At 46.0% G+C, this 26,967-nt stretch overlaps 1 protein-coding gene across 4 annotated transcripts in view; it reads right to left on the bottom strand.

Annotated features, from left to right (window-relative positions):
• Positions 1-15,189, bottom strand: part of WEE2 (WEE2 oocyte meiosis inhibiting kinase) — a 181,189-nt gene extending 166,000 nt beyond the window's left edge. For 3 of the 4 annotated variants that reach the window (XM_033959701.1, XM_033959702.1, XM_033959703.1), the window contains exon 1: positions 15,036-15,189. In XM_033959701.1, the coding sequence (XP_033815592.1) occupies positions 15,036-15,174 (139 nt within the window). In that variant the 5' untranslated portion in view covers positions 15,175-15,189. The remainder of the gene's footprint in view (positions 1-15,035) is intronic. The other variant, XM_033959704.1, reaches the window with a different exon arrangement.
• Between the last annotated feature and the right edge of the window lie 11,778 nt (positions 15,190-26,967).

Genomic DNA, 26,967 nt, shown 5'->3' with positions numbered 1-26,967 from the left:
GCAGAGTTAGAACCACGGAAGACTGTAAGACCTGCAAAGGGACCCAACGAGACTGGAAGAGTGGGCAAAAAAGTGGCAAATGAGTTTTAACATAGAGAAATGCAAGGTCATGCATGTAGGGAAAAAGAACCCGATATTCAGCTACAAAATGGGGGGAATCATTGCTAGGGATGAGCAACCTTGAAAGATACCTGGGGGTGATGGTGGACACAACACTGAAAGCATCAGCACAGTGTGCGATAGCCTCAAAGAAAGCGAATAGAATGTTGGGTATCATTAAAAAGGGTATCACAACCAGGATGAAGAAGTCAGCATGCGGCTATATCGTGCAATGGTGCGCCCACATCTGGAGTACTGTGTCCAGTACTGATTGCCGTACCTCAAGAAGGACATGGCAGTACTTGAGGGAGTCCAGAGAAGAGCGACTAAACTGATAAAAGGTATGGAAAACTTTTCATACGCTGATAGGTTGAAAATGCTGGAGCTGTTCTCCCTGGAAAAGCAGAGACTTAGAGGAGACATGATAGAAACCTTCAAAATCCTGAAGGGCATAGAGAAGGTAGACAGGGACAGATTCTTCAGACTGTGGGGAACCACAAGTACAAGGGGTCACTCGGAGAAATTGAGAAGGGACAGGTTTAGAACAAATGCTAGGAAGTTCTTTTTTACCCAGAGGGTGGTTGACACATGGAACGCGCTTCCGGAGGTTGTGATAGGCCAGAGCACATTACAGGGGTTCAAGGAAGGTTTAGATAGATTCCTAAAGGATAAGGGGATTGAGGAGTACAGATAGAAGTAGAGGTAGGTTATAGAAATGGTTAGGAACCACTTCACAGGTCATAGACCTGATGGGCCGCCGCGGGAGCGATGGACCTCTGGTCTGACCCAGTGGAGGCAACTTCTTATCTTCTTAGGGCTCTGGTCCTTTATCTAAGGGTGACTGCGGGAGCAGACTGCTGGGCATGATGGACCACTGGTCTGACCCAGCAATTCTTATATTCTTATGACAAAGTCGGGTCTTCACCACCAAGTCAGGGAACCATTTCACCAAGTGTTCTCTGGCTCCTGCACTAGTATCAGACATAAAAGGCTGGCCATTATATAGAACTCTTGAGGCACACTGGAAACTGTAGAGTAAAGCAAAGCTTCTTTTCAGTGAGCTGTTGGCATATGGTGGAAAAATCACGCCACAGCAAAGCCACATGCGCTGAGTAATCCTGAAAGAGCAGTACATGCTGGTTATTAAACTTAAGATCCTTTAGCTGCCAGTAATTTTAGATGATCAGGTCCTTAGTAGCAAAGTTCAATATCCGGACAATCACCATCAGAGGCTGGGCAGCCCCATTCTGTTTCCAACCCAGCATATGGGCCCTCTTGATAGGTAGGGGACCCAATGCCGAGCTAAACTAAACTAAACCTTAAGTTTATATATCGCATCATCTCCACGGAAGTAGAGCTCGGCACGGTTTACAAGAACTTAAAAATGAGAAAGGGTAGGAAAAGGTTTACATAAGTTTATAGATCGAGTGGTAAAGTAAGGGAAAAAAGAAATTACATGTTAGAGAAGAGCCAGGTTTTTAGTTGCTTGCGGAATAAGTGGAGGGAGCTCAGGTTCCGCAGCGGGATAGTAAGGTCATTCCAGAGACCTGTGATTTTGAATAGAAGTGATTTTCCCAGTTTACCTGCGTGGAGAATACCATGTAGGGAGGGGAAGGATAGTTTTAATTTATGGGCAGTCCTGGTGGAGTCATGGCACAAGGAGTTGAAGGAAAGTGGGATAAGGGAAGGAAGGATGCCGTGAATAATCTTAAAAGCCAGGCAAGAGCATTTGAATTGGATTCTGGAAATCATTGGGAGCCAGTGAAGATTGGCCAGGAGTGGGGAGACGTGGTCAGATTTACGTTTTGCAAAGATCAGCTTGGCTGCCGTGTTCTGAATAAGCTGGAGTCTTTGGAGGCTTTTTTTTGTTAAGCATAGGTAAATGGCATTACAATAGTCAAGTTTGTAGAGGATGAAGGATTGGACAAGGACAGCGAAATGTTTTTGGCGGAAGTAAGGTCTTGCTTTCCTTAGCATGTGGAGGCTGAAAAAGCATGATTTTGTCAAGGAGTTGAGGTGGTCATTGAGAAAGAGAGAGGAATCGATAATGATGCCAAGGACCTTGCTTGAGAACTCAAGGTGTAAGGCAGCGCCTGAGGGTAGTGCGAAGAGGGTGGGCAGGTGTTCTAACTTTGGGCCGAGCCAGAGTAATTTTGTTTTTGATTCATTTAGTTTCATCTGTACCAAGAGGGACCAGGAGTGGAGTCTCATTATGCAGGATGTTATGTTATCTGCGAGGTAGCCAGTAACTCCTTCGTCAACCACTTTTCTAGCATGGGAGCAAGATCACTGTCTAATAAAGATTCCGGTATGCCCACAAGCCGGATGTTATTCTGCCTGGAGCGATTCTCCATCTCATTAAGTTCTCTTCATAGCCAGTTAATTTACACTGAATCTAGGCCAATTCCGCCTGCACGGAGGTAAGCGAGTCCTCAGCCGAACTCACATGCTGTTCCACTTCTGCCACTCGCACACTGAAACCACCATAGGTCAATAAAGAGGCGAGAGTAATTTACTTTATCATGCCTGGATCCTAGAGCCACAACCATTGCCTCCGTGAGCTTAGAAATAAGTGCATCGCTCACCAGATCAGGCTCCTCAGAGGTACCCCCCACTTTCCCTTAAATGAGCGTGGTAGATTTGACTTGGTCCTGATCTTTTTTGCCAGCTTTAGTAGTCATTTCAGGGACAGTCTTCTGCACAAACTGGTCCATAAGCACTTGAACTCACAGTAGAGCAGGGGTGTCAAAGTCCCTCCTCGAGGGCCGCAACACATTTGGGTTTTCAGGATTTCCCCAATGAATATGCATGAGATCTATTTGCACGCACTGCTTTCATTGTATGCTAATAGATCTCATGTATATTCATTGGGGAAATCCTGAAAACCCAACTGGATTTGTGGCCCTTGAGGAGGGACTTTGACACACCTGCAGAAGAATAAGTTGGTATCGAAAAGAGGCGCCGTAGTTAGTTCAAAAAAGGTCTTTGGGAAAGGAGAGCTACGGAGCTCAGGAAAACAACCTCCTGGCTCACTGCACGCCCCCCTGCCCCCACCCCAATATTTTATTTAAAGAAAACAAGAAAGACAGACAGACTTATTTATAATGACGCATTCAATATGCTCCAGGTTTCATGCCTGCCCGATACCTTGAATCTTGTTTTTAAGAAATCAGCTGCCAGTAGTCTCTGTTTTTGGCCAATTTGTTGTCTCAGAGACATTACCCTTTCCAGTACTTAAGCATGAGTATGGGCTTGATGCAGAGGATTGTAAAATTATGTCCTACCTGTTAATTTTCTTTCCTTTAGAAGCAGCAGATGAATCCAGAGACAAGTGGGATATAGCTCACATCGACCAGCAGGTGGAGATAGAGAAACTGATTTACAGTTGGCCTTATAGCCTGGTGTTCCTCCTGTTGAATCAGTTATGCATTTTGCCCCAGCATCCCAAGAAAGGAGCATGAGCATTCAAACCAAAGGAAAAACTTCATTCCAATGAAAAACCTTCTAATCAGAAATGTAAGAAAAAAATAATAATCACCAACAATATCCCAACCGAACCAAGAACCCCATAGTTCAAGAGAGAGAGAGAGAGAGAGAGAGAAACCATCTGGGTGGGGCTCTGGATTCATCTGCTGCTTCTAAAGGAAAGAAAATTAACAGGTAGGACATAATTTTACATTCCTTAGCAAAGCAGCAGATGAATCCAGAGACAAGTGGGATGTAGCAAAGCAAACTCAAACTGGGTGGGAAGCCAAAGACGCCTCTGCAAGAACCGAAGCGCCAAAATTTGCCTCCGCACAGGCTGCCACGTCCAGACGATAATGCTTTGAAAAGGTGTTCCCCGAAGACCAAGTGGCCGCTCAGCAAATTTCCTCCAAAGACATACCACCGGACTCCGCCCAAGACGTTGCCAATGCACGAGTTGAATGAGCACGAAGTTGTTCCGGCACGACCTTCCCTGCCAACAGATAAGCCGACGCAATAGCCTCTTTTACCCAACGAGCGATCGAAGCTTTAGACGCAGCCATACCCTTGTTTGCACCTGCAAATACCACGAAGAGATGATCTGACCGGTGAAAGTCATTAGTCACTCCTAAGTAATGAAGAATCATACGACGTACATCCAGTAGCCGTAACAACGCGAAACGCGCCCCCCCAATCCTCCTTCCGAAAGGCCGGGAAGAATAAACTCTGGTTTACATGAAACGCAGAAACCACCTTAGGAAGAAAGGACGGCACCGTCCGCACAGACACACCAGCATCCGAAATGCGCAAAAAAGGATCCCTGCAAGACAACGCCTGCAGCTCCGACACCCGTTTTGCAGACGCCATAGCTACCAAAAACACTTTTTAACGTGACATCCTTTAGAGTCGCTGCCGACAGAGGCTCAAACGGAGCCGCCTGCAACCTATTAAGGACCAGCTTCAAATTCCATGCTGGACAGGTGCGCTTTATCGGTGGACGGATATGGTGAACCCCCTTAAGGAAGCGCACCACGTCCGGGTGAGAAGCTATTGACGAGCGAGACACCCGGCCCCTATAACAAGTAATGGCCGCCACCTGAACCTTTATCGAGTTATAGGCTAACCCTTTAGATACGCCCTCCTGTAAAAAAGACAGAATAGCCGACAGAGACGCCTGGAAGGGCGCAATACTTTGCTTTCCGCACCAAGTCTCAAAAACTTTCCAAACTCTAGCATAAGAGGTAGAAGTAGAAATCTTCTTCGCTTGAAGAAGAGTGGCAATTACCTGATCCGAATAGCCCCTCTTTCTCAACCGCGACCGTTCAATAGCCAGGCCGTAAGACCAAAGTGGGCCGGATTGTCCATGGAGATTGGACCCTGAGTCAGCAAGTCCGGAGTCACCTGGAACTTCAACCGATCGCCCGTCGAGAGTTGCATTAGATCCGCGTACCAAGGCCGGCGTGGCCAATCTGGAGCCACCAAGATCACCCTGCCCTGAAAGAGAGCGATGCGTTGTAACACACGACCTATCATCGACCAAGGGGGAAATACATACAGAAGGGAATTCGGAGGCCACGGGAGAGCTAATGCGTCCACCCCCTCCGAGCCCCTCTCTTTCCGTCTGCTGAAGAACCGAGGCAGCTTTGTATTGCGGGAAGAGGCCATGAGATCCATGTCTGGAAGCCCCCACCGAAGGACCAGCAGCTCGAACGCCCTCGGAAACAGTTCCCATTCGCCGGGATCGAGACGATTCCTGCTGAGGAAGTCCGCTTGAATGTTTTCGTGACCCGCAATGTGTGCTGCTGAAAGAAGCGGAACATGCACCTCCGCCCATTGAAACAGCAGCATCGCCTCTTCGGCCAATTGAGGACTCCGAGTCCCCCCTTGCCAATTGATATATGACACCGCCGTGACACTGTCCGAAAAGATCCTGGTCGGATGGTCCTGAATCATGGACCGAAATTCCCATAGCACAAGCCGTATAGCCCTCAGTTCTAACAAATTGATTGAACACTGGGTCTCTTCCGAGGACCACACCCCCTGCACGGAAGCTTGCCGGCACTGAGACCCCATCCTCGAAAACTGGCATCTGTCGTAATCACGACCCAGTCCGGCGTCGCTAGCGGCATGCCCCGGAAAAGATGGACCTCGTTCAGCCACCAGTGCATGCCGCGAGCCACCCGAGGACTCCATTGGAGCCGGCGACTGTAGTCCAGAGATGCCGGGGACCACCGAGAAAGAAGCGACTTCTGCAGGGGCCTCATATGGAACTGAGCCCAGGGAACCACTTCTAGAGCCCAGAACCTGAACATAATCCCAAACCCGAGGACTGGGTGACCCGAGAAGACCTCGAATTTGAGACTGTAATTTCTCTCCCCGTTCCCGGGGTAGATACACCATTCCCAGACCAGTGTCGAACCTGACCCCCAGGTGCACCAAAGACTGAGAAGGGGACAGAGAACTCTTGGGAAAGTTGACGATCCACCCCAGCGACTGAAGGAGCGAGATTACCCGTTGAGTTACCGCCACACTTTCCTGCCTGGACGACGCGCGGATTAACCAGTCGTCTAAGTACGGGTGTACCCGAATCCCTTCCTTGCGTAAAAAGGCAGCCACCACCACCATAACTTTTGAAAAGGTGCGGGGAGCCGTCGCCAGGCCAAAGGGCATAGCCCGAAATTGATAATGCTGGCCGAGGATCGCAAACCTCAGAAACTTCTGATGCGGAGGCCAGATCGGAATATGGAGGTACGCCTCCTTGAGATCGAGGGACGTGAGGAACTCTCCCGGCCGAACGGCCGCAATCACCAAGCGAACCGTCTCCATCCTGAAATGGCGAACACTGAGAAATTTGTTGACTCCTTTTAGATCCAACACCGGCCTGAAGGAACCTCCCTTTTTTGGTACAATAAAGTAAAGGGAATATATGCCGCGGCCCACCTCTCCCAGCGGTACTGGCACCACCGCCCCTAGATCCAGGAGAATCTGAAGAGTTAAGCGGACCGAGTCTCCCTTGGCCGCCCCATTGCACGGGGATACCAAGAAAGAATCGGCGACGGGAGAGGCAAATTCCAACTTGTACCCTTCTTGAATAATGTCCAACACCCAACGATCTGACGTGATCTTGGCCCACTCCGCCCAAAACGCCGACAGGCGTCCCCCTAATGGAAAAGCAGAGGGGGCCAAGACCCCGTCATTCTGGAGCACGACTTGCCGGGGTACGAGCAGGCTGACCTGAAGCGGGTTTCGCCGTACGAAAGGAACTTCTCTGCCGACCCCTAGGTCCAGAAGAAGAGAAAGAACCATACGCGGAACCAAAGAATGGTTTCCCGGACCTGTATCTCCTCCCTTCTCTGAAACGAGGTCTAGAAGACGAGTACTTCAAAGGGGGCCTAGGCCTATCTTCCGGTAACCGCTGAGTTTTGGTATCTCCAAAATCCTTTACCAATCTATCTAAATCTTCTCCAAACAATAAACCCCCTTTAAAAGGGAGTTTCACCAGGCGAAGCCGCATCTGCCGCCCAATGGCGAAGCCATAAAGACCTGCGAGAGACAACTGAAAGTGACATCTGTTTAGCTGAAGCGCGAATAATATCATAAAAGGAATCTGCTAAATAAGCCAAACCAGATTCCAAATCAGCCAGTTCCGAAGGGACAGAACCCCCGGACTCCATCAAATTATCCACCATCACTTGAGACCACTGCAGACAGGCTCTTGCCGCATAAGAGCTGCAAATTGCGGCCTGCAAAGTCACTGCAGCTACCTCAAAAGATAACTTCAGGGAAGATTCCACCTTCCTATCCTGGGCATCCTTTAACGTAACCCCCCCTTCTACTGGCAAGGTTGTCCGTTTGGTAACCGCGGCTATCAGTGCATCCACCTTAGGCAATTTAAATTTCTCAAGTTCGTATGGGTCCACCGGATACAAAAGCCGCATGGCCTTTGCTACCCGTAACCCGGCCTCCGGCGTATCCCATTGTGCCGAGATCAGCTCCTGCATGGCTTCATGCACCGGAAAAGCCTTAGGCGGCCTACGGGTACCTGCCATAAGAGGGTCACCCGAAACTTTCGAATCTACCTGAGAGATGTTCAAACCCAGTAATGCTTTCGAAATTAAGGAGGAAAGTTCTTCCCGATGGAAAAGACGGAGCGCGGAAGGGTCATCCACTTCCCTATATAGGGGATCCTCCGCTTCCCACTCCTCTACCTCACCTTCCTCCAAAGACTCCGGAAGGGAAAAAGGGGAAACTACCATAGGCTCGTCCGCGGACGCGAGCCTGCGCTTTTTAAATACCGGCGATTTTACTGGAGAATTATCTCCTTTCGCCGTCTCCCCAGCATCCACTTTCAGGGGAACAGCAGAGGAAGAGGGCACAGTAAGAACCGGCAAGTTCACCGAGACCGGAGGAGCAGGCTGACTGCACTGAAGCATGAAAGCCTTATGCATTAACATAATGAACTCCGGTGTGAACGAGCCCAGGCCAACCGCTGTTGAAACCCCCTGTTCGGCGCCGGAGAGCGGAGCCCCCGCTCCCTCTAGCACTTCCGACTCCCCGCCCCCTGCCGACCCCCCCTCGGCCGTGGAAGCACTTCGCCGCGAGGCCGAGCCGACCGCGAGGGGCGGGGACGCCGAGCGCGCTTCACAGACGCGGGAAATGGCCCCCTCGCAAGCCTGCAAGAAAGGATCCTCAGCTGGTGCCTCTAAGCACCCAGCTGAGCACAATCCCGCCGGTGTTCGACGCTTCCCACAGCGTGAACACCGCTGACGAGAATCCTCTGCCATCACCACGCCGCCCCCCCCAACCGGACCGGCACTCGAGGCAGCAAAAAACAAATGAAGAAAGAAAGCCAAGTACTCACCACTCTCAGCCCGCCCCCCTTCAGTAAGGATAAAGCTGGTAATTAAACCGAAAGCTACCTCAACAGGGCACAGCTCAGCACAGGAAGGAGCGTACTTGTTTTTTTTTGTTGTTTTTTTTAAACTGGAATGAAGAAACCAACGCTGAGAGCAGGAAAATCCCTCAATCACTCGGAGGGGAGGGTGGAGAAGGGACCTGGGAGGGCCCAGGTGTAGCTCCTAAAGCCGGCACCACTCAGCCAGGCACCCTGATCCTACTGAAGAGCCAAAGGCTCAACAGAGGAGACTAAATGATCACGAATCCACCAGGCACCGTCAGAATCCAGGAGCTAGTGAGATAGCTCCACCCCTGCTGGGAGATAGAGCAAAACTGATTCAACAGGAGGAACACCAGGCTATAAGGCCAACTGTAAATCAGTTTCTCTATCTCCACCTGCTGGTCGATGTGAGCTATATCCCACTTGTCTCTGGATTCATCTGCTGCTTTGCTAAGGAAATTTTTTTTAAATAGTTATCAAATTAAAAAAGTTTTATGCTTCAAAAAGTTCTACCTCATTGGAAGCATGCTCTATCAAATTGTTTTTTATGTATGGTGGTGGCTTTGATTTCTAAGCTATACAAAGCTCTTCTCCTTCGTAGGCCTTTAGTGAGAACTTATGAGGCCAAATGAGATGATATTCCTGACCCCTCACTAGGCCTTGTGCAGTAGGATATAGTGTCTACTAATTTTTTAAAAGTCTCTGTCATGACTAATTTAGTGGAACATGGATAAAAACAAAAAACAAACACAAACACTTCTTCAAATGGTACTATACTCCTGCCTGCCTTGCGGTAATGTTTGGTACTGGATCAGACTTATGTTGGGAGGCAGTGTGGCTTCAGAGATTAACTTTAATCTACATATAACCAATATCAGGTGCAGCGAAATTCCTTTTTGTTTGGGGGTTCCCAAGCTCCTCCCCAGATAAAAAAAATACGACAGATCATATGAAGTCATGTTCTGGTACCAGACCAGGCAAGCAAATTTAGAGTGGTCTATTTGTGAGAAAGATTCCCAATATAATATTTCACCAGGGGATAGAGTTGCAGTGAAGATTGCTGAAATGCATCTATTTATTGAGACTGTACTATCATTCTTTGTTGAGAGGTCTATATTTGTCAATTGTAGCCTCATCTACTGACATGCATCTGGAACTGGGAAAACATATCGCAGGTCATAGGTATGGACCATGGGTCAAAGGCGCGATGGGATCTGGCAGCAATCTCAGAATAGAAATAAGAAAAGCATGCAACAGTAGTAATAATCAAGGATGATATTTATAATAAAACAAGTAAAAAGGATGTTATCCCTGTTCCATGTAGCACAAAAAGAAGTAAAAAAAATAAATAAAAAATAGTGTTACTAGATGTCTGGATTTATCCAGACATGACCTCTTTTTAGAGGACTGTCCAGGAGTCCAGATGGTTTCCTTGATTAGAGGGAGTTTGTCCGGGTTTAGGACTCACTCTGTCCAGTTCTGCCCCAACCCTAGACTCTGGTATGGTTCTCCGGGTCTCCCCTGTCCTAAGTACTTCCTCTGGTGCTACAATTTCAAACTTTAGGCAACCGGCAGTGTTAGCAACATGATCATGCTGCTGTCGGCCTGCCCCAAAGTCTTTGCTTTGCAGCATCCTGCCTACGCGGGAACAGGAAGGTAAAGGCTTCTGTGGCAGGCCGAGAGTAGCATGATCATGTTGCTAACACTGCTGGCTGCCCAGTGTTGAAATTGCAGGATACTAAGGGAGCTCAGAGAGGTTCTGGCGAGTCCTATTAAAGACTTGTTCAACAAATCTCTGGAGATGGGAGTGATTCCTGGGGATTGGAGAGCGGATGTGGTCCCTATTCATAAAAGTGGTCACAGGGATGAAGCAGGAAACTACAGACCGGTGAGCCTCACTTCAGTTGTTGGAAAAATAATGGAAGTGTTGCTGAAAGAAAGGATAGTGTACTTCCTTGAATCTAATGGGTTACAGGATCTGAGGCAACATGGCTTTACAAAAGGTAAATTGTGCCAAACGAACCTGATTGAATTTTTTGATTGGGTGACCAGAGAGCTGGATTGAGGACAAATGCTAGATGAATTTTTTGATTGGGTGACCAGAGAGCTGGATTGAGGACAAATGCTAGATGTAATTTACTTAGATTTCAGCAAAGCCTTTGATACAGTTCCTCATAGGAGGCGGTTGAACAAACTTGAAGGGCTGAAGTTAGGACCCAAAGTGGTGAACTGGGTTAGAAACTGGCTGTCAGACAGATGCCAGAGGGTGGTGGTTAATGGAAGTTGCTCGGAGGAAGGAAAGGTGAGTAGTGGAGTCCCTCAGGGTTCGGTGCTGGGGCCAATCCTGTTCAATATGTTTGTGAGTGACATTGCTGAAGGGTTAGAAGGAAAAATGTGCCTTTTTGCAGATGATACCAAGATTTATAACAGAGGAGACACCAAGGAGGGAGTGGAAAATAAGAAAAAGGATCTGCAAAAGTTAGAGGAATGGTCTAATGCCTGGCAACTAAAATTCAATGCAAAGAAATGCAGAGTAATGCATTTGGGGATTAATAATCGGAAGGAACCGTATATGCTAGGAGGAGAGAAGCTGATATGCATGGACGGAGAGAGGAACCTTGGGGTGATAGTGTCCGAAGAAATAAAGGCAAAAAACCAGTGCAACAAGGCAGTGGCTGCTGCCAGAAGGATGCTGGGCTGTATAAAGAGAGGCGTAGCCAGTAGAAGGAAGAAGGTGTTGATGCCCCTGTACAGGTCATTGGTAAGGCCCTACTTGGGAGTATTGTGTTCAGTTTTGGAGACCGTATCTGGCGAAGGACGCAAGACGACTTGAAGTGGTCCAGAGGAGGGTAACGAAAATGATAGGAGGCTTGCGCCAGAAGACGTATGAGGAGAGACTGGAAGCCCTGAATATGTATACCCTAGAGCAGGGGTGTCCAATGTCGGTCCTCGAGGGCCGCAATCCAGTCGGGTTTTCAGGATTTCCCCAATGAATATGCATGAGACCTATTTGCATGCACTGCTTTCAATGCATATTCATTGGGGAAATCCTGAAAACCTGACTGGATTGCGGCCCTCGAGGACTGACATTGGACACCCCTGCCCTAGAGGAAAGGAGAGACAGGGGAGATATGATTCAGACGTTCAAATATTTGAAGGGTATTAATGTAGAACATAATCTTTTACAGAAAAAGAAAAAATGGTAAAACCAGAGGACATAATTTGAGGTTGAGGGGTGGTAAATTCAAAGGCAATGTTAGGAAATTCTACTTTACGGAGAGGGTGGTGGATGCCTGGAATGCGCTCCCGAGAGAGGTGGTGGAGAGTAAAACTGACTGAGTTCAAGGAAGCGTGGGATGAACACAGAGGATCTAGAATCAGAAAATAATATTAAAAATTGAACTAAAGCCAGTACTGGGCAGACTTGCACGGTCTGTGTCTGTATATGTCCATTTGGTGGAGGATGGGCTGGAGTAGGTTTTAACAGAGATTTTGGCAGTAGGAACCCAAGCACAGTACCGGGTAGAGCTTTGGATTCTTGCCCAGAAATAGCTAACAAGAAAAAATCTAAAAATTTAAATTGAATCAGGTTGGGCAGACTGGATGGACCATTCGGATCTTTATCTGCCGTCATCTACTATGTTACTATGCAGTGCCAGAGGAAGTAGTAAGAACAGGGGAGACTCAGAACCATACCCGACTCCGGGGTGGTCTGGGTGAGGGGCTGGAGAAAATGAGAGAGAGGCTGTGCTGAGGGTGGGGGTCAGTGTTCTCTTTTTGGCTTCACAAATACGGTAACTCTATCAAAAGTATAAAGCAAATACTTAAGTCCAGGCCACAAAACTTAGAAATTTTTAGGAATGCTGCTTTTATATTGCAGATTTTTTTAACAGCGGAACCTGGAGCGGCCCACTTCCCCAAAGCGAACACTTCCTCCCCACCCTACATACCTCTAGCCATTCCCAAGGAGACACTCAAACCTATGTGGTAAAACCTGGCCACAGCCCTGTTTATTGTAAAATAAACATATTTATATAACATTTAACATATCTTAAATACATATTAACAAACAGCATTAAATAACACATTATCAAATTACCCAAATATAATGGTATCACCATTGTGACCTTGATCCCGAGCTACCTTAACAGATGTAAATGGCCCCCGACCCCACCGTCTAAGCAAGGGTCTGAGGGATGGCATGTCCCCACATGCCCCATTGTACAGGGTCATCCGACCCACCAGGCACGGCTCGCAGCCAGCCCACTGCTCATTCCTTGATGAGCCCAGTAGCCAGTAGCTTGGGATACCGCCACCCTAGCTCTTAACACCCACCCCATGACATAGCGGGTGGGAATGCTGCCTCGGAGGACCAGAAACCGTTAAGGGTCCTCCGAGAGCCCCCTTTTTAAACCACCCACCCACAATTCCCTCTGGCCACGGCCCTACCCAATCAGAGGTCAATCCCACAGCGGGATAGACCTCCCCCACTGCGGACCTTGCCACCCTTTGCCCAACAGACCCCTCCCCCCCCCACCTAACCGACGGGCAACCCTGCGGGCCTCCCAGCTCCACGTTAAAGTCGCCCATCGAGACTAGCTCTCGGGCTTTATATTCACAAAGAAGTTAATCACATCAGCCACACCAACTAATGTCACAAATCCAAAGAATATGATGATCTGATGCATGTCCTCACAATTTGCTATCCTGGGTCAGTGGAGCTTGAATTGCCTATGGATTGTATTCTATACTAATAGTACACAATTCACAAACCAACATGTTTAGAATACAGGCAATATAATATTGGTGGACAAACAGTACAATATACTTGTCCTAGTAGACTAGGGTTATGATATGGCTCCAGAAAAAGGAGCACAGATTGAGACATCTGGATTTTACTGCCATTGTTTTCAGTGGAAGTTAAACCCGGATAGATCAATCCATCCAGGAAGGGGTAAAACGTGGACCTCGCAGATCTTAACTGCATGTCCATAAAAATCTTCATTTATTGACAGCTGAGGTTTCAGATTTCATGTGTCATGTCTGCAGGTCCACATTTTAGCCCCTCATTCCACTGCTGTAACTGTTGCTGTTTCTGACCCCCACGGATCTGTGCTGACAGTATTATTAATAATAATTAAGGTGAGAGTGTGGCGCAGTGATTAAAAGCTACAGCCTCAGCACCCTGAGGTTGTGGGTCCAAACCCACTCTGCTCCTTGTGACCCTGAGCAAGTCACTTAATCCCCCATTGCCCCAAATGCATTAGATAGATTGAGAGCCTGCTGAGACAGACAGGGAAAAATGCTTGAGTACATGAATAAATTCATGTAAACCATTCTGAGCTCACTTGGGAGAATGGTATAGAAAACTGAATAATTAAATTTGAGGAAACATTTCAGCTAAGGGAGGTCTGTGTTTACCAAAAATATATACAGGAATGAGAAAGAACAATCAAATTCAATATCTTTCTCCGCAAAGTAATTAAAGTTTATACAGAATTATTGAAAAACTGCAGTCAAAGCTAAGTTGTTGTTTTTTTATTTTTCTGTTTTTGACTTTAGTTAATGTAGGGCAGGAGGAGGATTAAGAGCCAGTGAGGATTTATTTCCTTTCTAGTGAGGTTGTTAAAGATTTGTAACGCATGGGGATCTGAAGTTCTCCCCCTTATGAGACAATTAATGTAGTTTAATATAATGTAATGTAATTTATTTCTTATATAATCGCTAAACTCCGTTAGAAAAGTATTGACGGCAGATTGACGTTTTTCAGTGATTCTGTATAAACTTTAATTACTTTGCTGAGAAAGGTATTGGGGCTTGAATTTGAGGTCTGTGTTTTACCCCAGAGCTGCGGCAGGAAAATATTTTTTCACTTGGTTCAACCTGGTCTTGAACCCAGATCAGCCCTAACCTCTAGGGCTTCACCACTTTTAGTCTCAGCATAGATTATGGCTCTGACAGACCTCCATGATACTTTAGCTCTGACCAGCCCTAATGCTTTTCCCTCCTTTATGCTGAGACTGAAATTTTATTCAAGAAAAATGTGTGGTGCAGTGGTTAGAGCTACAGCCTCAGCACCCCCTGAGGTTGTGGGTTCAAATTCCACTCTTTATGAGGCTGGGCCCAAAGTACATTAGGATGTGAGCCAACTAGTTTAGATAGAGAAAAATGCTCAAGTACCTGAATATAAACCTCTTAGGCTCTAAGTGGTATATAAATACTATATACTATTTTGGTTCTTTGAAAAAAAAAAAAAAATACAAAATGTGAAACACTAGATATTGATTACTTCAGAACATCTCCCTATCTCAATATTCCATTTACCAGTAAGAAATTCCCACGAGATTAAATAGCAAAAGACAGCAGTTACCAAAAGAACCACACTGCACAAAATAAGGAAAAGAATACAATACTAAATTATGTGCCGTCTCGCTACTCATCCACCCGCCATATCCTCCAACAAAAACTTTTAAGTTTGCTGTCTCACTCGGTTTCTTTCTTCATTAAAGCTTTTATTTAGTTTAGCTAAAACAAACATTATATATTTGCAAATATTTTACAACACATTTCATACCAGCTGAACTCCAATTTGTAGCCACCAGCCCCCCTTCTAAATCGTCTTCTTGACACCCTTCTGATGCCGGAGCTACAAACTTGAACATCTGTTTTGAGAGCAGTTGATTAAGCCTTAAATAGCAGCTGCTCCTAATCATGGTTTGCAGTTAGTCCTGAGTAGATCAGTGATTTCTCTAAGGTAAACTAAGGACAAAACCGTTTCCTACAACTTGTTTCAGAGCTTTATTATTCGTTCATAAGTTCTGTGCGCCTTTACTTTCCCCAGCTTGTAGAAGAAAAAAGACTTGTTTTCACTCTTTGCACCAAAGGGTGGAAAATATAACCAATTACAAAAGCTCAAAGATGTAAGAAGAACGTTGCCAAACCGTATCCGGGAGAGTAACGATCCACTGCCATCCTATAACAGACTTCGACATAGATTTCCAACGCTGCTCTATGAGGGAGGGGGTGAGAATCACTTTTTAACATGAACAGGAAAAACCATAAAACCAGTTTAGCTACTGAAATAAAAAGATAAAGGATTAATAATCTTTAAACAAGTTACCTCCTTAGCCTTATTTTTTTTCTGTGCTAGACTGCCTTGTCTCCACTCCAACAGAACTATGGACCAACCACCAGTTTTTATTTTCTATTTTCAAAACTATTAATAAACATTCTGGGATTCCTAGTCTTAAAAGATGATGAAAAAAGAAACAGGCAAAAGAAAAGAACCCCCCCCCCCCCCCATACACACACACACACGCTCAAAATACTTATTGATAGAAAACAAGAAAAACTTTGGCTGATATGCCTCTAAATATTAAGATTATTTTCCCCTACAGAAGAGCTTTCCAAATCCATCCTGGGGACCCCAAATCATTGGATAAATTTGCATAACTTAGAAACCAGATTTCATCCATGCACTCCTCTGCCCCTAAGACTTCATCTGCCCCGGGGGGGGGGGGGGTGCAGGGGGGCACTTAGAGATGGCAGGCTGGGTGAGTCCTATGTTGGCTGCTAGGACAAACTGGAAGCTCCATGCGCTTATGAAGGTGAGGGAAGCGGTGAACAGGTATGGAGTTATTCCTGCTTGTGGGTGTCTACAGGAGGGGTGTCAGCTGCTGACAGAGCTCCTGTGTAGCTGCCCTGTCAAAGCTAGGGTTATCAGATGTCCGGGGGTCTGGATGGCTTTTCAAAACCCACCACTTTGTCCAGGTTTTGAAAAGCTGCCTCAAATTGCGTCAGACAGGGAGGAAGTCTGCGCATGCGCGGGCTTCCTTCCTGCCCGACAAGAGCAGGCAGTGGGGGTGGGGCTAGAGTTGGACTGGGGGTGGGTTTAGGGCATTACAGGGCGGGGATGGGCAGAGCTAGGCAGGCCTAGGGGGTCTAGATTTTCCGATTGGAAAATCTGGCAACCCTAGTCAAAGCGGTATCTATCTATCATTGCTGGTGTGTGAGGTCTAGGAAGCAGGAGTGAGCCCTGAAGACTTTCCTCCCATTTCCTGGCACTCGCTTCCTCCTGCAGCAGAACTTCAGCCACCACCAGTACATGAATTCATAGAAACATGATGGCAGATAAAAGCCAAATGGCCCATCTTGTCTGACCATCCGCAGTAACCAGAGGTGCAGCCCACTACCTACCACCACCTACCAAAGGTTGTGCTCCCCTCTCTAGACCGACAACCCTCAGGCACTTACTATCACAGCCACAGCCAGCAACAGCAGTCCTCAGTCAGTTAGCCCACCCATTCAGACAAACACAGGTGAGACAATCAGCACTCACTCCGCAGCTCCTGGCACACAAAACAGACTGATAGAGACAACACAACTACAGAGCACAAGGTGAGTGAGTAAAATGAAATGGAAGGGAGGTAGATAGGTGAAGAGACAGGTCAGGTATCAGGTAGAAGTAGGGTTGCCAGATTTTACTTTAATAAAATCCAGACCCCTAGACGTGCCTAGTTCTACCCATCCCTGCCCAGTTATGCCCCGGTCCCACCCCCAATCCTGACCTAGCCCTGCTCCCCGCTGCCTGCTCTTGGATGTGCCGCGATGATGTCACACACCTGCATGCCTGCGAGTGATGTCATCGCATGACATCTGCACATCCGCATATACCCTCCTGCCTGACACAATTTCGAGGAAGCTTTTCAAAACTCGGACAAAGTTCCGGGTTTTGAAAAGCCGTCCGGACCCCAGGACATGTCCTCGAAAAGGTAACCCTAGGTAGGAGTGATGGGAAAGGGGGACTGGCAGGGGTCCGTGAGGTGTGGGATGTGAAATGGGTGAGTCAAAGAAGTAGGGCAGGTCACGTACAGGTAGAGACAAGAACATAAGAATTGCCGCTGCTGGGTCAGACCAGTGGTCCATCGTTCCCAGCAGTCCACTCCCGCGGCGGCCCTTAGATCAAAGACCAGTGCCCTAACTGAGACTAGCAGACAATGTAGCACTCAGTAACTCCAACACAACCAGTTCACTAGTGGGTCAAAAGACTATTTGGGTTTCACCTTATGCATTTTTAAGAGGTCTAACTATAGGCATGTTTCAGCATGTCCAAGGCAAAATGCTGTGGTTGTTGTTATTGCACTTGAATGTCCTGTTCCTAAACACACCCACAGAATACCCTTGTCCCGGGTGTCTTTTGCAGAACGCTTTGTGGCTCTGGTAGTGTTCTGGAAGGCTTTGCGACTTGGACATCTCTGGCTGTCATAGAGGTATAAGATGCTAATTGGATGTCTTTTTTTTCCATTATGAACCCCTTTGCTTTTTAATTTTTCCTGATAATGGGGACATTTGTGAGGGGACAGTGGAGACAAGAGTCTTGTTGATCCTTGTTTTGTATCATTTGTGCTTTATAAAATGACTATGGTTCTATGGTTTCTTTTGGAACTTTAATAAAATGGGTGTAGCCATTGGTGGGCCTGGGCCCACCCAGCTGACCTGAACTTTGAAAATACTGGCGTTGGGGGAGCAGACTGGGCTCCCATAGTTCCTGCATCTAAACTAAAACTAAACTAAACTAAACCTTAAGTTTGTATACTGCATCATCTCCATAAAGAGAGAGCTCGACACGGTTTACAGGTAATTCAATAAATGAGGGAAGGACATAATAAGAAATAAGAGGTTATGAAGAGGATAGCTAGCTATACATTTTAAATAGATAGCTTTACGTTTTGGAGAAAAGCCAGGTTTTCAGATGCTTTCAGAATAATTGGAATGAGCCTAGGTTCCGCAGCAGGGCAGGGAGGTTATTCCAAAGCTCAGTGAATTTGAAGAAAAGGGATTTCCCTAATTTACCTGCATACATGACACCCCTGAGGGGAAAGATAGTTTGAGTATGTGGGCGGATCTGGTAGTGTCAGGTCTTGAAGAATTCCAGGATAATGGGATTAGGGGAGGAAGAATGCCATGTAGGATCTTGAAAATTAGGCAGGTATCTCCCTCCCTCTTCTCTCTTGCTTCAACGGGTCAGTGGCAGTGATTCCTAAATGCTGCCTGTTGCTAACCTGGTAGCCTAACTCTTCTGCTGCATCCCACCCCCTCTGTTAAAACTTCCTGTTTCTACCCAGGCAAGATATTGCAGAGGAGAAGCTTCCGTGTTAATGACAGACAGTGTGTATGAATCACTGCCGCTGACCCACTGAAGTGAGAGAAAGAGTAAGTTGTGAATGGGGTGGGGAAAGAGAGGGAAGGAAAGATGTACATGTGGGATGAGAGGAGTGAGAGAGGGAGGATTGTTGAGCATGGGGTGGAGGATAGGAAGGGAGAGATTGGGTGAAAAGGGGTGAGAAAGGGAAAATGTTGCATATGACATGAAGAGGAGAGAGAGAGATACTGCATGGAGAGGAGAGAGGGAGAAATGTTGGGGCATAGGGATGGAGGGGATGGGGAGATGGTGCATGGGGAGAGAGGCAAAAATAGACAAGGGGTGGAGAGGAGGGTGAGGTGATGCATAGGGAAAGAGGGAGAAATGTTAGACATGATGAAAATGAGGAAGGGAGAGATGTAGGAAGGGGGGGAGAAATGTTTGACTCAGGGCACAAGGGATGGGAGAGAAATTGTGGGTAGTTTGAGAGAGGCAGAAATATATGTAATATAGTAACATAGTAGATGACGGCAGATAAAGACCCGAATGGTCCATCCAGTCTGCCCAACTTGATTCAATTTAAATTTTTAAATTTTTTTTCTTCTTAGCTATTTCTGGGCAAGAATCCAAAGCTCTACCCAGTACTGTGCTTGGGTTCCTACTGCCGAAATCTCCGTTAAAACCTACTCCCTGTGACCACTTTTATGAATAGGGACCACATCCGCTCTCCTCCAATCCCCAGGAATCACTCCCGTCTCCAGAGATTTGTTGAACAAGTCTTTAATAGGACTCGCCAGAACCTCTCTGAGCTCCCTTAGTATCCTGGGATGGATCCCGTCTGGTCCCATCGCTTTGTCCACCTTCAATTTTTCAAGTTGCTCATAAACACCCTCCTCCGTGAACGGCGCAGAATCTACTCCATTTTCTCGTGTAACTTTGCTAGACAATCTCGGTCCTACTCCAGGATTTTCTTCTGTGAACACAGAACAGAAGTATTTGTTTAGCACATTCACTTTCTCCTCATCACTTTCCACATATTGGTTCCCAGCATCTTTTAGCCTAGCAATTCCATTTTTCATCTTCCTCCTTTCACTAATATATCTGAAAAAAATTTTGTCTCCCTTTTTTACATTTTTAGCCATTTGTTCTTCCGCCTATGCTTTTGCCAGACGTATCTCTCTCTTGGCTTCTTTCAGTTTCACCCTGTAGTCCTTTCTGCTCTCCTCTTCTTGGTTTTTTTATATTTCACGAACGCCAACTCTTTCGCCTTTATTTTCTCAGCCACTAGGTTGGAGAACCATATCGGCTTCCTTTTTCTCTTGTTTTTATTGATTTTCTTCACATAAAGGTCCGTAGCCATTTTTATCGCTCCTTTCAGCTTAGACCACTGTCTTTCCACTTCTCTTATGTCCTCCCATCTTAACAGCTCTTTCTTCAGGTACTCTCCCATAGCATTAAAGTCTGTACGTTTGAAATCTAGGACTTTAAGTATCGTGCGGCCGCTCTCCACTTTAGCCGTTATATCAAACCAAACCGTTTGATGATCGCTACTTCCCAGGTGAGCACCCACTCGAACATTAGTGATACTCTCTCCATTTGTGAGGACCAGATCCAATATCGCTTTTTCCCTTGTGGGTTCCGTCACCATTTGTCTGAGCAGAGCCTCTTGAAAGGCATCCACAATCTCCCTACTTCTTTCCGATTCTGCAGACGGAACATTCCAGTCCGCATCCGGCAGGTTGAAATCTCCCAACAGCAGAACCTCCTCTTTCCTTCCAAACTTTTGGATATCCACAATCAGATCCTTATCAATTTGCTGTGATTGAGTCGGAGGTCTGTAGACTACACCCACATAGATAGAAGTTCCATCTTCTCTTTTCAGAGCAATCCATATTGCTTCTTCCTCTCCCCAGGTCCCTTGCATTTTGGTCGTTTGGATATTGATCTTTACATAGAGAGCTACTCCTCCACCTTTTTGACCATCTCTGTCCTTCCTAAAAAGATTATATCCCGGTATGTTTGCATCCCATCCATGTGATTCACTGAATCATGTCTCTGTGATAGCGACAATATCTAGATCTGCCTCTAACATCAGGGCTTGCAGATCATGAACTTTGTTGCTTAGACTGTGAGCATTTGTGGTCATCACTTTCCAGCTATTTTTCAGCGATAATCTCCTTTTTCGTATGGATTTTTGTTTCGTTTCACTTTCCGTTGCAATACTAAGAAATGAGTTGCTGATATTGCTTATGTTGAGTCTTTACTATTATCATATCTTTTCTTTTGCCGGGGGTGGTCTCTATAATTGTCCTTTGTACAGAGAAAGAGAGAGAATGCTGCATGGGGGGAAGAGGGAGATGGACCTAGGGTGCAAAGGAGGGAGAGAGAGAGAAGTTGTACATGGGGGTGTATGAAAGGGAGGGAAAGATACACAGTAGATGGACAGGGGAGAAAGAGGGAGATGTTGGATCCAGGAGCAGAGAGGAGTGATGAAGTTATGCTGGATAATGGGAGTGAGGGATGAGAGAAGAAGAAATGCTGGATCATGGGAAAGAAGGCAGGATGGAAGAGAGAAGGGACAGGAAGATGCCAGGGGGTGGAGGGACAAGGAGATGTCAGGCTACAATGGTGGGGAGGGGAGAAAGATGGAGCAGATTCTGGGCTAGAAGGATGAAGAGAGAAAGACGCTGGGAATGGTAAAGCCTTACTGGAGAGGCCAGGAGGGGAAGGAGAGTGGTGGCAAGGAAATGAATGAGAGGATAGTGATTACAGAGGGTAGAAATATGTTAATGGAGAGTAGATTAAAGACAAAAGGGTTAAGCAAGGAGTGAGATGGGAGAGATAGTGGATGAAAGAAGAAGATGGAAATTTGATAGGTACCTGAAAAGCAAAAAGGAGGAGAAAAGTGAGAAAAGGCAGAAAAAAACTAAAAAGGAATGATCAATATGTCAGAGACAGGTGTAGTAAGGGAATAGACAGGAGAGAGAAGAAATGACAAATGGAAGCAGCAGCTTGAAGAATTAGCAGATGACAGACAGGACAGCAGAAAAAGGAAACTGGAACCAACATGATTGAAAAATTACATATCCGGACAACAAAGGTAGAAAACCTGCTGTGTTTGAAAATGGTCTCAACAAGTTTCTGGAGGAAAAGTCCATAGTTTTCTATTGAGACAGACATGGAAGAAGCCACTGCTTGCCCTGGGATCAGTAGCATGGAATGTTGCTACTATCTGGGCTTCTGCCAGGTACCTGTGACTTGGATTCACCACTGTGGAAACAGGATACTGGACTAAATGGACCATTAGTCTGACCCAGGCATACAGTTTCTGGAAGGGGCATAGGAGAGAAGATGCCATAGAGAAGGGGCAAAGAGAGGATAGACAGTAGATGGAAGGAAGAGAGTGACGAGAAGATGAGGAAAGTAGAAACCAGAGAAGACAAAAGTAGAAAAAAAATTTCTATCTATTTTTTTGCTTTAGGATAAAGAAGTATTGTAGCTGTGTTGATAAATATTTATAAATAGAAAATGGAAATAAGGTGGCAAAGTTCAGTTGTGGATTAGGAATTGGTTATTGGATAGAAAACAGAGGGTAGGGTTAAATGGTCATTTTTTTCCATAGTGGAGTGCCACAGGGGTCTGTACTGGGACTGGTGCTATTTAACTTATTTATAAATGATCTGGTACTTTTCAGTTCGTAAGGCTTGGCAATGGACTTGTGCATATTTGAAACTTTCTTCAGTTAGCTCTCCATTATTGACGATCAAGGGAAATCCACAATTTAGTCCTGGGATGGAGACGTCCCTGTTTGATTCTTGGTCAGACAAAGGCTTAGTTTACTTACACCATATACTTACCTCAGCGGGACGGATGCATTCATACTAAAATTTGGGTCAGAAGTATGGGCTTATGCCTAATTATATTTTCCCTTATTTGCAGTTGCAACATTATGTACCATCTGTTTTTGATTCCTTGAAGGAAGCTTATTGTTTGGAGGCACAATCTATGATTCCTTTGCGATTCCACCATAAATTTTTGTTGGAAGAAGCCCCTGGTTTTGATTTTGTTTCATTGAGTGAGCGTTGGTCTGTTGACTTGGGGACCTCTATTTCTGCAGAATTGCTTATGGGCACTTTGAAGTCTTTTAAGCAGTCCTGGGTTTCCATTCCTTTGATTGAATTGCAATATAAACTGGTTATGCGGGTTTACATTTCCCCTGCCAGAGCATATCGTGCTGCTCTTCGTCCGGATTCTTATTGTCCTAAATGTGGGGGAATTAATGCAACTTTGGGGTATATGTTTTATTTTTGTCCTGTTGTTTTGCGCTTTTGGAAGATTCTTCATCATCACATTGCTCAGCTTTGAAACACTCGTTGTTTGCCTCATCCAAAGATGCTCTTCACTACTTCAGCCTTGGCTCATCCTGTTCCGAGAGGCCTACTTTTTTGAAGCGTGCCTTACTGTTTGGAAAGAAAGCTATTTTAGTTCATTGGCTGGATACACATCCTCCTACCTTAGCACCATGGTGATCCTTAATGATTTATCAATTGAAGATGGAACGTTGTGCCATTTCTGAGATGGACTCTATGAAGGGCCATCAATTGCAACTTACTTGGGAGCCTTTCTGGGCCTCTTTGACCGGGTATGCTCGTAGCCATGTATTGAATATTTGACTGTATAGTTATTTTCTTGTATTATTTATGACATTTGCTCTTCTGCTGCTCCATGCCCTGTATTTCTTTATTTGTTTATATATATATATATTTTTCTTTTTTTTTTTTGGGTGGGGGGTGGGGGAGGGTTTTATGGTTTTGAAACTTTGGTCTACGCGGTATTCTTTTGTCTGGTGGTTTTTGATTGTGCTTTTGACCAATAAAAAGTTTTGCTAATAAATGATCTGGAAATTAGAACGACAAGTGAGGTGATTAAATTTACAGATGACACCAAACTGTTCAAAGTTGTTAAAACGCATGCGAATTGTGAAAAATTGCAGGCGTACCTTAGGAAATTGGAAGACTGGGTGTCCAAAAGTCAGATGAAATTTAATGTGGACAAATGCAAAGTGAGGCACATTGGGAAGAATAACCTGAATCACAGTTACCGGATGCTAGGGTTCACCTTGACGATTAGCATCCAAGAAGAGGATCTGGGTATCATTGTAGACAATACGATGAAATCTTCCGCCCAATGTGCGGCGGCAGCCAAAAAAGCAAATAGGATGATAGGAATTATTAAAAAAGAGATGGTTAACAAGACTAAGAATGTTATAATGTCCCTGTATCGCTCCATGGTGCGACCTCGTCTGGAGTATTGTGTTCAATTCTTGTCTCCTTATCACAAGAAAGATATAATGGCACCAGTGGCGTACTAAGGGGGGGTGGGGGGGCGGTCCGCCCTGGGGCAGCCCGCCCCGGGTGCAGCCTTAGGGGGGGGTGCACAGCCGGCCAGGTCCAGAAAACTCTACTGGGCCGATCAGCCTGCCTCTCCCCGACGTCAATTCTGCCGTCGGAGAGGAAGTTTAGGTCAGCCAATCGCTGCCTAGCTGGGCGGAAATTTCTCTCCAACGGTAGAATTGACATCGGGGAGAGGAAGGCTGGTCGGCCCGACGCAGGGAAGACGAGCTTGGGGTGGCGGTGGCTTTAGAAGGGCAAACAAATGTGTCACTGAAAAAAAAAAAAGAAGGCCAGAACTGGGTCACTGAAGGCAGCATGTTTACTTCATTCATGCTGCCAGTGGCCCGAAGAGTTGCAGCAGTGCTGCTGGGAAGAACAATGAGCAAGCACCGGATCCTGCCTGGGGGGGGGAGGAATAGCATGGGGAGGGTAAGAGAGATGCTGGAACGCGGGGATGGGGAGAAAAGATGCCAGACATCCAAGGGAAGCAAGGGAAGGGGCTGATAGAGATGCCAGACCAGGGGAGGGAAGAAGGAAAGGAGAAAGATGTCAGACCACGGGAGGGAGGATGGAAAGGGGGGGAAGAAAGATTGGATGCACAGTCAGAAGAAGAAAGTGCAACCAGAGACTCATGAAATCACCAGACAACAAGGTAGAAAAAATGATTTTATTTTAAATTTAGTGATCAAAATGTGTCTGAATTTATATCTGCTCTCTTTATTTTGCACTATGGCCCCCCTTTTACTAAACCACAATAGCAGTTTTTAGCGCAGGGAGCCTATGAGCGTCGAGAGCAGCCCTGGGCATTCAGCGCAGCTCCCTGCGCTAAAAACTGCTATTGTGCTTTAGTAAAAAGGGAGGGGGGTATTTGTCTATTTTTGTATGGTTGTTACTGAGGTGACAGGGCATGGAATCATCTGCCTTGACCTCTTTGAAAAAAACCCAGAATAGGAATGATAATTAACATTTTCTCAGCATACAGAGTGCTTTGTGTTTTTTTAAATTTTTTTTATTGTTGATAGATCATTTTGACTTGGTCATTTTAAATGTAGCTCGCAAGCCCAAAAAGTGGGGCACCCCTGAGCTAGAGCATTGAAGTTGCATGTTTCTGCCGTAAAGGTCAACTCTGATACAACCGGAAGTTACATCAGAGACAACCTTTACAGCAACCATATGCAACTACACGCTCCGGCTGCTGTAAGAAGGCAGTTTAGACATCGCCAGCCACAGGGCAGGGAGGTTTGTCGGACCGGGCCTGTTGTCCGGGCCAGGGGGGGGAGAAAGCGCCACAAAGGTAAGGAGCAGGGAGGGAGAAAGGAAGAAAAGGTGGGGTGGAGAGGAAAACAGGGTAAAACAGAGGGGGGAGAAGGATGCTGAAAGCACATGGGGAAGACAGAGTGGGAAGAAGTGGTGAATGGAAATGGGGAACAGAGAATGGGGAGAAGATGCTTAAGGGAAATGAAAAACACAGAGTGGGGAGAAGATGCTGCAGGAAAATTGGGAAGAGAGAGTGGGGAGAAGACACTGAAGGGAAATGGGGAAGAGAGAGTTGGGAGAAGACGCTGGCAGGGAAGAAGACAGAGATGCCAGACTATGGGAGGAGCGGAGGGAAGAAGATGGGTGCCAGACCAATTTGGAAGGAGGGAGAAAGGGAGAGGCACAGTAACAGAGCAAATGGAAGATGCAGAGAGAAGAGGGACAGTGGATGGAAGGAAGAGAGTAACAAGAATATGAGGAAAGCAGAAACCAGAGAAGACAAAGGTAGAACAAAAATTTTCTATTTATTTATTGCTTTAGGAGACCTGTGTCACTGTTTCTGTGGTGTTGCATTGTTTGCAGAGTCCAGCTTCTTGCTGGTTCAATTTAACCTTTGTCTATGTATTTCTATTTTATCCCCCCTTTTACAAAACTGTGGAGCGTTTTTTAGCGCTAGCCGAGTTGGTAGCAGCTCTGATGCTCAGAATTCTATGAGCGTCAGAGCTGTTACCACCGTGGTTAAAATCCACACTACAGTTTTGTAAAAGGGGGAGGGGTAAGTTTGTGATAGCATTCCATACTAGGTGAAGGTGTTTTCTGTGTTCTGTGTGTTCGAAAGACATAGTTTTCTGTTAGGATTGACTGCAGGATTGATCTGTACTATTCTGGCTTTAGTTTTACAATGGGTGTATTGCTGTTGTACTTCTTACTGCAGTGTGTAAGATGCTGCCTTTTCCTAAGTACTCATGTGTGACGTGTGGCTTGTTAGTAAAAATCATGTTTTTCGTACAGATGGGGGGGGGGTGCCAAAAAATGATGGGCCCCGGGTGTCACACATGCTAGGTACACCACTGAATGGCACTAAAAAAGGTTCAAAGAAGAGAGACCAAGATGGTAAAGGGAATGGAACTCCTCTCATATGAGAAAAAGCTAAAATGGTTAGGGCTCTTCAACAAAAATTTTCTATTTATTTATTGCTTTAGGAGACCTGTGTCACTGTATCTGTGGTGTTGCATTGTATGCAGAGTCCAGCTTCTTGCTGGTTCAATTTAACCTTTGTCTATGTATTTCTATTTTATCCCCCCTTTTACAAAACTGTGGAGCGTTTTTTAGCGCTAGCCGAGTTGGTAGCAGCTCTGATGCTCAGAATTCTATGAGCGTCAGAGCTGTTACCACCGTGGTTAAAATCCACACTACAGTTTTGTAAAAGGGGGAGGGGTAAGTTTGTGATAACATTCCATACTAGGCGAAGGTGTTTTCTGTGTTCTGTGTGTTCGAAAGACATAGTTTTCTGTTAGGATTGACTGCAGGATTGATCTGTACTATTCTGGCTTTAGTTTTACAATGGGTGTATTGCTGTTGTACTTCTTACTGCAGTGTGTAAGATGCTGCCTTTTCCTAAGTACTCATGTGTGACGTGTGGCTTGTTACTAAAAATCATGTTTTTCGTACAGATGGGGGGGTGCCAAAAAATGATGGGCCCCGGGTGTCACACA

Source organism: Geotrypetes seraphini, chromosome 9 (genome assembly GCF_902459505.1).
Source record: "Geotrypetes seraphini chromosome 9, aGeoSer1.1, whole genome shotgun sequence".
Lineage (NCBI taxonomy): Eukaryota > Metazoa > Chordata > Amphibia > Gymnophiona > Dermophiidae > Geotrypetes > Geotrypetes seraphini.
The sequence above is the reverse complement of the archived record's forward strand: the minus strand, read 5'-3'. Positions and strand labels throughout refer to the sequence as shown.